Genomic DNA, 14,988 nt, shown 5'->3' with positions numbered 1-14,988 from the left:
CTTGTATTAAGACATTATTCTAGTCTCAAGGAAATATTCAAGCAATTTTTACTTGTTCCATTGGCAGATTTTTTTTACTGGTTACAAGCAATTCAAACCTCATTTTTGTACTCTGATAACTCGAAACAAGACATTCTTCTAGATTGATAAGTTGAATGTGGCTCATATTGAGTAGAACAAGACAAATTTTACTTAAAACAAGACAAAAAAACTTGATATGATATCATTTTTTTGCAGTGTAATGTTTACCTGCCTTTGTTTTCTTGGCTATTACAGATAAGCTGCGCTCCAGAAGCTAACGTTAGTTTAGCTAGAGCCCTTTGGAGGACTGCTAACAATGTCGTACGATCACCAAAAAACAAAAGCTAGAACAAAAAAGGCCAATGAACTCCAAACAACCAAACAGACATGATGAAAAACAGCTAGGAGCTAACGTTACACTAACATTAACCAACCTTAGAAATGTTGAAGATAACTTATTTCTTCCCAGAAAATTGACAACATGTTGCCTCAAATAAGATATTAATTTACCTTTTAAACAGCTGTAGACATCCAGGTTAATTTTGTTCAGTTGAGTTGAGTTGAGTGGACTTTATCCCATGGACACACTGTTCTCAGTTGAGATGTGGTTTAGGAAAGAGTAATATGGACACCCCGTCGCCCAGCCTCTCAGGATATCATGTGTCAGAGTTGTATGTACCCAGTAAACACCGTTTGACCATTTTTAAACAAAAAATTCTCGGGGAAAAAAACACATAAAACTGAACAAAAACTTACTTTCTGCAATGCATTTTAACGGACAAACAGGCAGATAATGTCTGAGTGTATGGAAATGGCTTTACGTGCTGTGATTGGCTCATCACATTTGAGGGTGTGACATAACTATAATTAAAGTGGGTTGCTTTGAGCCAATTAAAAAATTGGCTTATGTAGTATTCTTATTCTTATTAATATTAAAAGTTAAAAGGCAGAAATATGTCCTCAGTTTTCTCTGACATATGATGTTAGGGGGCCAAAGCATGTGCAGAAGTAATAAGTGAGGGTCTTTGGTCCAGGTCTACTCCCTGTCACAGGACAACAAAACAGTGCAGTGGGGTTATTGTGCACATAAACATGGAAACAAACAATTCATGCAACTCCTTGTTCCCTCACTGAAACAGGAAGTTCAAGTAAAACAGAATCCAGTTAAGCCACTTCTGTCAAAGAAAAAAATACTGTGCACTTCCTTATTTCTTAAAATAAGACATCTGTCTATCTAGTATTAGTAATCTGTTAGTCACTGAGTAATCATTAACGTTAAAAGGAAAACTCCATTCTAAAAAGGCTTAATATAGGATCTGAAAAGGTCCATTGGGACAGAATAAAACAGGAAAAATCTCTTGTGTTTCATTCTTTGTGCTAAAAACAGCTCAGCTACAATAAATGCAGAATATGACTTTACAGTTTAAATATGTCATCTCTCATGTGGACCTGAATCACCTGATCCTGGGCAGACTTTGTACAGTGGTAGACCTCACCCTCCTCCTCTGTGATGGTGCAGATAGGAACACAGATAGTGCTATCTTGCTATCCGCTCGTGCTATCTCACACAGAGACATTGTGAAGTGTAGAGGACATAAATCTTGTGTATTTACGACCTGTGCTGTAGTCAGCTATCTGTTAGGATGCTCTCCTTTTCCTCCTGATGTTGTCTGTTCACTTTGTGTGTGCCTTTAATACTGCTGTCATCACTGCTATCAGTAGATGTTTCTCAATCAGGGTGTTACGTCACAGTTTGCAATCAGGCAGCGCTCTGTCAACAAAAAATCAAACAATGCAGAAAAGGGTTAATGAGTTGGATCTTTCACTGTGTGTATTTCTTGTTTACACACACTCTGCTGTGTCATGATAGTTGCATTTCTGCCTGGTAATAGAGTGAGATTATTAATTTGGGAGTTGCAAATTGTCATCTCACAACAGTCATCTTCTATTACCGGACCTGCTGCGCTAATGTCATTTGACAGCAGATAAAATGTGAAATAAAAAATGTGTTGACGCATCATCCCGGTGGGGACGGGATCGAGCAGGCGAGTTGATTCCTTGTGAGAAACTCGGCAACAATTGCACAAGACAGGCCTTGTGAGGAGGCACTGACCCATCGACGGCTGTGATCCATGTCTGACTGACATCAATACACATTCATCTCTGCCTGTTTCACCTCAGGCGAGGAGGCCACGGGCTACACATTTAGACAGGCAACAGGCAGTGCTTTGTCTCCTGCACTTGCTGTATCACTGACATCAAACACCAGGGGAGGCGATCCGGCGGACCTTTGCTTTGTTGGGAATTAGTCACTGGTAAAGGGCCCCAAAATGTCACTGGTAAGAATATCTCATGTGTGCGAGCCCTCCATTACAGAGTCATTTAAGGAAGCAGGGGAATACTTCCTTATGAGGAAACACAACAGTCTGTCTTCTGTGTCAAAAACAATACACAATGCCACGGATTGTAGAATCCATTGTTAGACACTTGACACCTGATGCCTACACACCCACACTTCTACACATTAACACACGGCATTACAAAAGCTCAGAACAGACATATTAGATTGGTGACTCAGGCCCTTCAGCAGTCTACATCCAGACCTTTAATTTAATTATTGGTTTATTAATTGTATAACTCAGGAATTTACATTAAAGTCATAGTAAATCCCACATAGATACAGTGAGCTACCTGTGTCATGAAATTTAAAAAATGTTAGTATCCTCACATTTACATGTCAGACATAACTAAATGTCTTGACTCTTTGTACTTTGTTTTTCTCACGCTGGGTTTGTTCTTAAGAGTAATCAAAGAAGCCTGATTTAGGAATGAAGATTAGCAAAGATCTCCATTCTGCTGTTTTTGTTGTTCCTCTATATCAGCTTCATTAACACTCACAACTAATGTTTTGTTCCACTGGGTAAATCCCCCCATAGGGCCAATCTTAAACCCTCTCCTCTCTGTCTCTCTTACGACTCTCTCCTGCAATCGTGCCACAGCCAACACCGCCTCCCCTTTTCTCTCCAGGCTCTTTTTAATTATAAACTAATCTAGGGAGGTAATCACAGACAGCATGATCACTTACTCATGCATATATGCCATACTATGAAACGCAAGCAGTTTATCACCCCCTGTCTCTCTCTGCTGACTATTTACAGCTACCGGGTAGCATGCATGCTGCCATAATGCTGTGCCAATTAGCCATAAAGGAGAAACATTAGTGCACAGAGTGGATGCTGGAGACGAAGCCTCCTCTGTGTTGTTGATAGTTTGTAAAGATTGGCTTTTTTTGGATGGGTGTCGTGGTCTCTTGAGCCAGCCTCAGGCGGATGCCCGATGAACTGCAGTTTTTAGCTCTTCCACCTTAGCTTAATTTCTTATGGATCAAGGTTGCCGCAGAAACTTGAGTGTTTGATCTAAGAATGTATAGCGCCTGTGACATCACCCATTAGTTTCTGATACTGAGTTCTGAAGCCTATCGCCGGTGGAGGCCATAAGAGTGACACGGAACTCAACCTAGCTATGTTCGAGTTAGGATGAGCTAAAGAGGCGGGCCTTTAGCCTTTTTGCAGATAGCTACAGGGTGCCCATCTATCAGTCAAGTCAGTCATACCTTTCTATGTGCACCAGGTGGTAGAGTAACACTGTTAAATCTGCTTTTTAAGCTTATTGTGTTTGTGTTTTTTTCTGTTTTTTTTTAGAGTTTTGAAGAACACTTCCTCATGGGCTCCATGTTTTTCGACAAGGGGTTGTTGCTTGGTTAATACTTAACAGCTGAAAAGCTGAAGTAGCCTCAAGGTGTATTAGCAAACACAGGTTCAGATGGAACTTGAAATGAAAATCAGCCAGTTACAATATTACTTAAAGGCAATGTGTAGTAGTAGTAGTAGTATTTCCTGTTTCCCATCAGCACTATCACCCACTGACTTTTGCCAAGATGTGAATTTGTTTTGAAAGCAAATAAATGGAGATCGACTTGTCTTTTTGACCCATGTTTTAGCCTTCAGCTTGTGCTCCGTTACTCTCCTGTTTAGCTTTTTCTGCTCCTTTTTCTCGTTTCTTTTTTGTCTGTCAGGCTTCATGACAGCAAAAAAAAAATCAAAGGAATCATTTTCATCAGAAAAAAGGAGAGATCTTGCTTTTCACTGCTAAACTTTGCTGGCTGGCGCAGTGACATTGTAGGGCCTTTCGGTCTGTAATGTGTTCTGAACTTGGATCCTTAGAAGTAGCATTTACAAAAAACACTTCAGGCAGTATGGATTATGACCAGGCATATAAAAATAAAAGTGAGACTACTTCCAAATCACTCATAAAGTGCTGAAAGAGCCTTCTTATTTGCCTTGAGAGCCTAAAAAAGAATTGAATATATGATGTTAGCAAACCAAAACATTGACTAGCATACCTTTAAACAGTGGCGTGCACAGACTTTTTGAAGGGCAGGTGAAGCACATTGCTTGTTCTTTCCACCCAAGAGAGCAGTTGTATTTTGCCAACTAGGAGACCACGTTAACACGTGTATTTGTCTCCCCAGAGGGCACTTTATTGTATGTTTCTCAACATCTGGGGACAAGGGGGGATAACTATACCCCGCCTGCTTCTCCCCTGCGCACACCCCTGCCTTTGAGTAAAATATTCCCTGGTTAGCAAAACGTTGTCTGTCATGTTTTTAATAACAAGTGTTTCAATTACAATTTTAAGATATGTAAAGTGAGACTCTTTTGCATCATAGGTCAACTACTGCTGCTAGCATTTGAGTTTGCCTACGCCAGTTAAGTCTATTATCAGACATGTTAATTATTTATGGATGCTAAAAAATAGTAATGATTCCTCTCTTCTTTTAGTCTGAGTATTTGAATCAATACTGACAACATCTGTATTTTTCCACACAAAGGTCAAAGCAGAGACACTGGCTTGAGACAGATTATTTCTCTGCTGCACGGGAGCCTTTTTTTCACTCTGCTGCTGAAAGGTGCTTTGTGGTTTTCATTTCATGCAGCCTTTCAGCGTTATTGAAGATGTGATTGCGGCTGAGTGGCAGCAGTGCAGGATGGGAGTGGATCCTCAGACTGATGAGCGCTCTAATAGGCCTGTCTAATGTATCATCGACGGATTGACTGCGTCTCGGAGGAGACATTTCAGAGGGATTCCAGCAGATGAATTTCAGAAAGCCCGAGAAATAAGCCGCTGTGGCCGAAAAGTGGAAAGACGCCCTCTTGTTGCGCAGCCGGGATGTGCAGGAGAGGATTCACTCCCTCCGAGAGGACCAGACACGCAGTTATACCCTTCACATGATTCTCTCTCTTTCTCCCTCTCCCTCTCCCTCTCTCACCTCAGCCAATCTGCGCACAGTGACGCTGCGCAAAAGGCTGGATCTCGTCCTGGCTTCATCATCATATTTAACACACCCACCCACATTCACACATGCTACAAGGGGTGCGTTCTCCTATTCCAGAGGTGGCCTGGCCCCCGCGGGAGGATTTTCTGTCTCCTGTGAACTGTGCTCATACCCCTCTCCGTGGCTCGCCGCGGGTCGGGTGATTAATCCGGACTCGGTGTGGGATCGCTCACGCGCCGCTGATCGCTGAGGTGGACGGGAGAACATTACTTTTCTTGGACTTTCTCCCTCTTTGAAAAATACCTGCGAAGCTGCTCTCCCCGTACATGAAGTCCCAGCTGATCCGCGGCTGCTCTTCCCAGCTCTGGATCGAGTCCGAAACGCGCCCTCGAACCCTTTGGACACGCGTGTTTAACGGATCGTTTTCCGCGCGTGTCACAGCTGCTTTTGGGATCACTTGTCTGCTGTGGGGCAGCTCTGTGTGTATTCTGCTGAGGTTTCGCGTGGAAGAGGATGTGGTTTGCGCTAAATCACCGCTGGTCTGAGCCCACGCGACCTGCTCTACCTGCACACTTGCGGGTGATTTTGCGCTGTTGAAATCTGGACACACGCGCCTGGAAGACGGAATCTGATGTAGAAAACACCAAGGCTGAACACTGAATCCTTTACTAAAGACGGCAAGTGAAGATGGCTCTTACGTGTTTAATGTTTATTTCATTAGAGTGGCGTCCAGTCTAGTCAACATCATCAGCGATGTAGTCAGCTTGTTCATCTGCGTGCTCATCATTTGCAGTAAATACTCACATCTGCTCAAAAGAGAGACCATGAAGATGATCCTCCTGCGCAAATTCCGCTTTTTAATCCTCATGGTGTTCCTCATCGCGTGCTCCATGCACATAATGATAGACTTGTTACCCAAGCTGGAGAGGCACGGCAACAGCGGCTGCTCCTGCTCGCACACGCCGAGCGAGGAGCCCCAGAGCTGGGGGAAGCAGCAGCAGCAGCAGCCGGGCTGGCCTAACAAGCACACCCTGCGGATCCTCCAGGACTTCAGCAACGAGCCCAGCTCTAATGTTTCCTCCCACTCCCTGGAGAGGAGCCCGGTCACAGGCGACAAAGCGCAGCAGCAGGGTCTCAAGAGGATGGAGCACCCTGGGCAGCAGCAGCAGCGCGGTGACAGGAAGAGACAGTTCATCCAGGACGCAGCCATGACCAAAAACGCGCCGGTGAAAGGTTCAAGGTTGTCTGCTCTCTATGATCACCCCTTATATAAAAGACCAGTGCCGGCTCTGACAGACGAGGACACGCTGTTTAACGTCAACACAGACATCAGATTTGACCCCAAAGCTGCAGAGGATCAAACATGGTAATGAGTTTAACTTAGAAAGTGATTTAAAGCACTACATAACTCACTCTAATGCATCAAAGATAGCTCAAAGAACCACATGATGAATCCTTTGCTGTATCACTTACATATAAACCCTTAAACCCCTTGTCTGCATTCTTTTTCCTCCCCTGTCTCAGGAATACTGAAGGCACCGTGGAGGAGTTCAGCCCCACAGGTGAGCTGTCTGCTGATTCTTACCCAAACTGGCTCCGCTTCCACATTGGGATTAATCGCTACGAGCTGTACTCCAGACATAACCCTGTCATCGACGCTCTCCTCAAGGACCTGGTCACCCAGAGGATCACCAGTGTGGGTGAGTCATACCGAGACAAGGAGGAGAGGAGGTGACTCCATGGCAACAGCAGCTGTGGAGAGGGCTTTAGTGTGCAGGTGGACCGCAGAAATTACACCTTACAGTGAAGAATCAAAGCTGAATGAACGGAAACGGCTGTTTAAGCTTGAAAGATGAGCTAATCTGTGCTTTTTCTGCCACAGATTTTATCAAATCAATGTCTATTTGTTGTTCCTGAAAAACATACCAGAGATTTTGGCCTTGATAAAGAACATTTTGTGTAAATAGACCAAACCTGTGCAAGTTTCGCCATCCAGGAGTCTGTGTGCTTTACTAAACAGAGTTCAAAGCTCAGTTCAGAGTCTCCTGTGATAATATTTCACATAGATATTGGTGCTGCAGACCAATTTGTTGACAACCTTCAATATAATATTATATTGTTATACTTAAACACAAAATAAAATCCTCTAATTCTGTTGCAATGACAAATAAAGTTCTATTCTACATTCTAGCAGAAACAGTAAATAACAGTGGCATGTTGAAAAGAAATATAATTAGTATAGCTGAGCAGAAGCATGATGGGAAATGATGTAAGTGATAGGCCAATGCTTCAATATCATGATGGTGTTATCAGAACGAGGATCAGCATTCTTGCAGAGTTTAAAGGAATTCCTCAGACATAGGATGAAAACTATAAAACTTTCAACATTCACCTTGCCCCACTTGATGTTTGAAGAGCTATGAAGGCTTCAAATGTTTCTGTCTGCTGTGCTGGGGAGGAATACACCACCTTATATGCTTCCTCATATGTTCTGTGTTGAGTTAGACTCGTCAGACGTTTGATTAGTTTCTGTAGCTGCAGTGATTAAAACAGCCTCGTCTAATTGGATGACATGAAATCTCAAAAGTCATGTCTGAGAAAACTGTTCGTCATTATAACACAGCCAGAAACCCAGGCTGTCAATCAAGATGGTTAAACTTTGCTCACAGCTGCAGGCGCAAACAAATCAACCAATCGAGAACAAAGTACACAAAGGATTAACAGTTATAATAATGTCTTACAGTAAATTAACAAACACTATAATCTGGATGCACATCGCGATCTTCATGTAAAGACTGTTGGAGTAAAAGTATGATTTAATAATAAGCAGATGCACAGGCGAGTCTGCTTCATACTGGTTTTAACCCTGAGACACCACATGCGTGCACATGTGGCCTGTGCTGCTGTGAAGGAACCACCTCAGAGCTCATGTGACAACTTGGAAAATCAAATAACTGATCTAATGAATCAAACATTTTTGAATAGTGTTTTTTGTTTAGACTCTAACAATAGCAGATGAATACATGACCTTATATTTTTATCATCTTTTCTGTTTGGATGGCGTCTCGCAGCCACAACACTCCCCAGGGTGTTCTGCTGACCCCTCTTTGGAAACCACTGCCTTAAACCTGGCACCCTCTAAAGACTTTTAAAATCTTAACAGATGTTGAATCTGTGAGATCCCTCAAACATGACAACAAATAATGACAGATTCATTCATATTGGTTTCACAGAGCGCAATGATGCGGCCAACACAGCGGGCCACACACCAACAGATTCCATTCAACAACAACCAGAGTCCAAAATCTCTCAATACTGGAAACTTTTCAGTCAAATGTAACTTCAGAGTCAACAGAGCTGGTGAACAATGGGATGTGTGTTCAGCTTAATGTTGTTAGCTGCTAAGCGTATCCTTGTTGAAGGGTTGTGGTGTGTTTCACTGGGTACTGTGCGTCAGTGGAACAGATCAACAAGTTAGTCTTCCATTTTTGAAATCATCCCGAGTTTACACTTCTTCTTTTCTTTGGCGCCATGGCTGCTTTTGTTGTGTTTTCTTCTCAGTCAGGAGATAGAAAAAATGGCGCCAGAGGAAACAAGAAATGTAAACTCACATGGACTTGCTTCCCATTTGGCTGTTGTCTGGTTACATGCAGCAGTTTACAGAATACGATTCCAGTTGTTCTGATCCAGATCAGGACGGTCAAATCTCTCTGACAAGATTTTCTTTAGATCATCAGAAAATCCAACCTGTGCTGACTTCTGTCACTTTGGGAATCAGGCCTAAAATTGAGCTTATGTTATCATAGTGTTTAGCTTGCTTCAAATGCACAGATAAAAGATTTTACAAGGCTGCTAAGAGCTATGCTTTTGATTTTTCTCAGGGTTTTATAATGAAATTGTAACTTCAAGAACATGTGGTGGTGATCCATGTAAGTGCCTGATTAAATTCAGAGCAAGTTTTCTTTTGCAAGAGGCCCCCAACAAGACCAAAAAGTGCAATATTAAAAGTATTCAGTGTGTGGAAACATCCCAGTCATGTCACACTGAATGACAATCTTAACAGAACGCCAAAGGGAGAATGTGTGCCTCTAATGTAACTGGGTCTACCAGTTAACAGTAAGAGGAGGTGATGGACAACCACGCTCCTCACTGCCACAGGCACAGATGACATAAAAACACACAGGTATGCGTGGAGATGGGAGTCGACTGCAGGCTATTGCTGTATCTGAAAAGCCCCTGTAATAAAACACCACAAACATACCCTCTCAGGAAGAATACATCAAGCTTTGGAGAACACCTGGTCTCCATGCAAATCACAGCGCCACACAATCTGAGTTTGATTCTCATCAAACACTGTTGTTTCTTTTGTCTTGCACTGACAAGTGCGCAGAAAACCTGAAGCCTTCTGCAGAAAGCTTGAAAGCTTCCCCTGTGAGCGCACACAGATACCTGATAGAGGCGTTAATCCATGCTAGATGCTAGTTATATTGAATCTGTTTCTCTTTTTTTTATTTTTTGGGGGGATTGTCTTTCATTTTGGCTCAGTCCGACTCCCACATTCCAAGAGTGCTTGTCGATTCAAGGTCGCCCATCTTGCGCTTGCTCTTGGAAGTGATTGCAGATTTCAGGTTCATGCGCCAATAACAGAACTGTAACAGGCCTATAGCAAAGATTAAATACTTATCTTGGAGAGGATTAGCTGCTTACGGAACGAGCATCTCTGTTTGGCCGCTGAAAGAGGAACGTTTTTACTTTCTTTCCTCATTTTCTGCTCCAGATGTTGTCTAGTTTTCTCCCTTTTGCTTTCTGTGTCTGAGGCTGGGTGGATAGAGGAAGCAGTTCTCAGCGTCTGTAGCCAGCTAAGTACATGGTGGCTCGGTAATTACAGAGGCTCTGCACAGGCCCAGGGCAGAATACCAATAGAAGCCAATAGCAGTTGGTTATTATCTAAACTTAAGCATAGGAGTGCTTGAATACACCATACAGTGCTTCTTTTGAGCAGTCTTCATTGATGAAGATGTTGAGTGCAAAAGCAGCAGATATGATGGTGGTGTCTATAAATTATAATGAAAGGCTTTTATTTTGAAGGAGTGGGCACAGAGCCCCAAAACTGGAAGAGCAGATTATTTTGCAGAACAAACAGGTTGCTTTCCCTCAAATGTAACAATAAGTCATGTTCCCATTATACAGCTGCCCTTCATGCATGACTTCCACATTATTACAGTACGATTTGCATTTATTCAAATTGTCTTCCTCATGCAAACACGGCAGCAGGTTGAAGCAGACGGACATTGATTTCTTTTCACGTGTATTTTTTTCTCAGTAAACGTTTCCCTTGTCCCTGTGATTCCCATTTGTAAAAATAAATGAGAACATTGATTGAGAGGGTTGTTCTTTGGCACGAGGCCATCAAAACACTGCTGCCGATCGATTAGCTGAGGGGACAACGGGCTCAATGGCAGCCTTGTTCTTCTCTTTTTGAGAAATTTCTGCCGATTTTAGCCCTGAAGAGTCCTCGTCCCCAGCGCTGAGCCCACTCCCACGTGTGCCTTTAGACTGCATTATCATGTTCAAAAAAGGGAGAAAACATGAAGGATAGGAGGATGAATAGAAGCACAAAGAGATGAAGTGAGTGAAGGGAGGGAGAGAGGGGATGGACCCTCCAGAGAATACACAGAGAGAATAAACAGCGCAGGCACTGAGAGCGTCGAGCGCCGAGCGAGCACTGGCTGTCCTTCACCCCCCACCCCCCCAACTCTCCCTTCAAACAAACACTGTGACATCAGTGCTCAAGCACACACACACACACACACACACACACACACACACACACACACACACACACACACACACACACACACACACACACACACACACACACACACACACACATTCACACAGACTCACAAAGGCAGACTTGGATACACAAACATACATACACAATAGTGCTCTTTAACAACAGTGTAGGCAGTGGGAGCTTCAGGCGTGTGATTGCCATGTTCCCAGAATACTGACAGGTGAAATGACGATCATTAAAAAAGAGTACAAGTGAGTGAGAGCTGGCTCCTTCGGTCCAGTCTAGTTCAACAGAAGAGCTACATGAGCTAAAAAAGTTATGACTGGTTAAATGGACAGGTTCCAGAAAGAGAGTGTCTCAGTGTGTTTTGTAGGGAGCTGTGCAGCCACAGCAACTCCTGCCCACTTCCAAGATCACCAGCACCAGCACTGGAACACAGAGTGCTGGAAAAAGTTGGAGAGGAGGATCATGACTTAGAATCCAAGGTGTTGACTTTTGCCTTTCAACTTCAACAATTACAATTTGATAAATCATCTGTTGGATGTGCTCAAGTACCGGGCCAAGGATCAGGACTGTTTTGACATGATCTGACCTGGTCAGAGGGGGTGCTATAAGGCATCAAGCAGGTGGTCAAAATGTTGAGGCTGAATGGAGAAAACTTATGAAGGAACCAGAAAATGTAGTTTGGGGGAGCTTTTGGGCCTCATGTCTGGTTGAAAGTCAAACTAAATATGTCAGTGCTTGTTGGTTGATTATAGTGACATTATTTAACCTGATAAGCACATTAGTGGTGTATTTTTCTTGCTTTATTGGAAAATATATTGATGTATTGTGTTGGAAGAACATTTATTCAGTCAACAGCTTAAACAGTTCCTCAGCGATTCTCTCAGTAGCCTTGAGTAGTGACTCATCGAAACAGTTTGAAATTGAAAATTTTAGCCCTGAAGTGTTATTGGAGGATCAAACCACACTTTTTACTTTTGTGATATTTTGATTTTTTTTACTTTTGTATTTTGCGCAGTAGTTACTAGATAAAGTTCCTGGTGATATTAAAATGACGTTTAAAAACATAGATAGCAGGGTGGGATTCCATAACTACATGGACCTGCATATGAGTCTACCTCTCATCACCCTCTGTCACTGAGCTCTTAAATACTCCATGCATCATTTGCTGATACCTGACAGATTGACACCTGATACCTCCAGGTATCTTTCCTCTTCAGCAGACAGTGTGTTGCGAAGTCAGTACCTGTACTTGTGCTGTCTGCTATTTTCTTCTTCTTTGGACATAAAAAATGACTGGTTCACTATTTTTATTACCTTCTTGCTAATATCTCGCAGCCCTTTAAATCCCTATGACAGAGAAGATATGTTGACCTTTTTGTTTTAAAACTCTTGCTTGGATAGTTACTTTAAAGAAATACAGTCGCAGAAATAATTTAAATCTTTCTTTTACCTCTCGACTGAATATAGAAAAATTTGTGTCCTGAGATGTTGATGTTGTAATTTTGTCCTCACTAGTTGAAAACTGGGTGAAAGAAGTCAAAGTCTGTGTTCACAGGTCCATTTCACATTGGATGAAACAGCTTTTGGCAGTTTCTGCTCAGGCTTACATCATTCGAAATGACAGAATCATTAAAATTGAATTGAATTTCGAATATTAAAGTTTCTTAATGTTTGCCTTTTAATTCATTATTCACTTGATATTACTGGACTACTGTTTTTGGCAAATCCAACCATGCAAAAACACCATGATGTGTTTCTATCTTGTCAGTGAGTTTTGTCAGATTTTTTTTGTCAACGGCTAAGCTGAGTCAGCATTTTCATATGCAAATCTTATATGCAGCTAAAAGCTAATTAGCTTAATTTCCTGCTAAAAGTTTAAAAAGTTAATTTGAAAATGTCAAAAACTGGTTAGTTGTTTCACAGGTTATAAATTGGATACTGAACTGTCAGCAGCCGATGTAATCATAAACTGTAGACAAGCTAATGGTCAGCTAATAAAGCTAGCTCAATTATTCAAACTGGCCATCTGTTTATAAGACCACAACTAAACTCTTGGGGGTCAGCTTGTTTTGAAGCACACAGCCTTATGTGTTACAGTAAAATATTAACAGCCTGTTTGCATTCACTTAATTACTCACTAATAGCTGTGTTCTCTGTTTTACTTCTACAGCAATGAAATCTGGAGGCACTCAGCTCAAGCTCATCATGACCTTCCACAACTACGGCCAAGCTCTCTTCAAACCCATGAAGTAAGTTTTCCTGCTCTTCAGCAGAAAAAGGTTTTAGGTGCTGTATGTGTTTTAAAAATAGTTCCCACCAGCCCCATTGTTCCTTTGGTTGAACTGCCTTCTCATCTCTGCACCGCTACCTGGCGGGAGTCCACTCTCTTCAAGAAAAAACAATCTCTGGAGTATTGAGTTTAAAGCTGAGTGCCATTTCAGCATAAAACACCAACTATGCAGCTTTCTACCTCGACTGACTTCCTTCTCTCATCCCAACACCTATTCATTCTCCTCACAACATCAATCTCATTTCCTCATTCTCCTCTCCGGCGATATCAAATTGCTTTCATTTCAGCACAACCTTGATATTTGATTGAAGGCCAGCATCATTCTGCTGTGTCAGAGGCAGGCGTTGAGTAGGCATTTCACCTCACGGGGCTGTCAGATGACACTGCACGTCTTTTTTAGAGGCCACGTTGGACGTCCTCAGCCCTCCGGCAACACCGGCTGTGTCGTTTTATGACTCAGTCATCTGATCAATTTCTGGTGTTTTCATAATGTCACAACAGCTAGTGTGCTAAATGTCACTGTTTAGTGATTTGTGTGCTACAGCTTTTAGGTGCTCATAACCCAGTGGAGTCCTTTACAAATTTGAGACCAGTGACCTTTACAGAATTTCAACTTTTACTTTGATGGTTATGGATGTGGCAATAGAGCAAAATTCAATGCAACTTGTCTGTCTCTACGCTAATGTTTGGATGTTGAACTTTTTAGCTTTATGGTAGCATGTGACTGCGGTGGTGACACATTTGTTGAAACAAAAATCCCCCTGTATGTTAGAATGTAGTGTGAGCAAGCTAACACGCTAAGCTAGGATGAAGAATAGTAATAATACACCCCTAAACATAGCATGTCTGCATTTTCATCATGTTAGCATGATAATATTAGCATTTCACTCAAATCACTTTTGTGTCCAAGTAAAGTCTCTCAGAGCTGCTACCACAGTTAAGTCTTTTGTTTTGTTTTGTTTTTGACTCTCAAGTAAAAAAAACAACAAAACAATTTAATTAACTGAGAAAAATATTAAGGTCTAAATTCAAGCCTTTTTATTTTGACCGCATGCTGTTTGTCCCTTTTGGCACACCATAGTGAATGTGCCACTGTGTCTTCCTACTTCCCACAAAATATATATTCATGTATTAGATTTTGTATAAGGTTTTATAAAACAAGATTATGAAAAAAATTGGTTTTGTTAGGTCAAGAAGAGGTCAGGGAGCCACCACATGTATTCCTAGGACTTCATCTTTCTCAATAAACACTTTGAGTCAAACAGAACTTGAGTATCATTCAAGTGCTCAGAGTTTATGCTAACATATATAAGCTAAGCATACAGGTGCAGCTAATTATACTGATGCCAGTGGGTAACTGCATCACAAAAGCTGGCGAAGCACTATTGTAAAGAATCTCTGCAGACCACAGAAGTCCACTTCAGCACTTGCTAAATGAACAGTAGATGACTGCAAAGGGGGCTTATTATGCAAACCTTCACAAATTTGGTTCCTCGAATGCTGCCAACAAGATCAAATGTTACAGTGCTACAATATACC

At 42.0% G+C, this 14,988-nt stretch overlaps 1 protein-coding gene across 1 annotated transcript in view; it reads left to right on the top strand.

Annotated features, from left to right (window-relative positions):
• The first annotated feature begins 5,089 nt into the window (after positions 1 to 5,089).
• fam20cb (FAM20C golgi associated secretory pathway kinase b) overlaps positions 5,090 to 14,988 on the top strand; it is a 64,177-nt gene continuing 54,278 nt past the window's right edge. Inside the window, exons 1-3 of the mRNA XM_074663422.1 lie at positions 5,090 to 6,722; positions 6,881 to 7,056; positions 13,330 to 13,408. Coding sequence (XP_074519523.1) covers positions 6,181 to 6,722; positions 6,881 to 7,056; positions 13,330 to 13,408 — 797 coding nt within the window. The 5' untranslated portion in view covers positions 5,090 to 6,180. The remainder of the gene's footprint in view (positions 6,723 to 6,880; positions 7,057 to 13,329; positions 13,409 to 14,988) is intronic.

This window comes from Halichoeres trimaculatus, unplaced genomic scaffold (assembly GCF_033239565.1).
Source record: "Halichoeres trimaculatus isolate MK-OKI-2021-1 unplaced genomic scaffold, fHalTri1.1 fHalTri1_scaffold_23, whole genome shotgun sequence".
NCBI lineage: Eukaryota > Metazoa > Chordata > Actinopteri > Labriformes > Labridae > Halichoeres > Halichoeres trimaculatus.
This window is presented reverse-complemented; position numbering and strand designations above follow the sequence as displayed.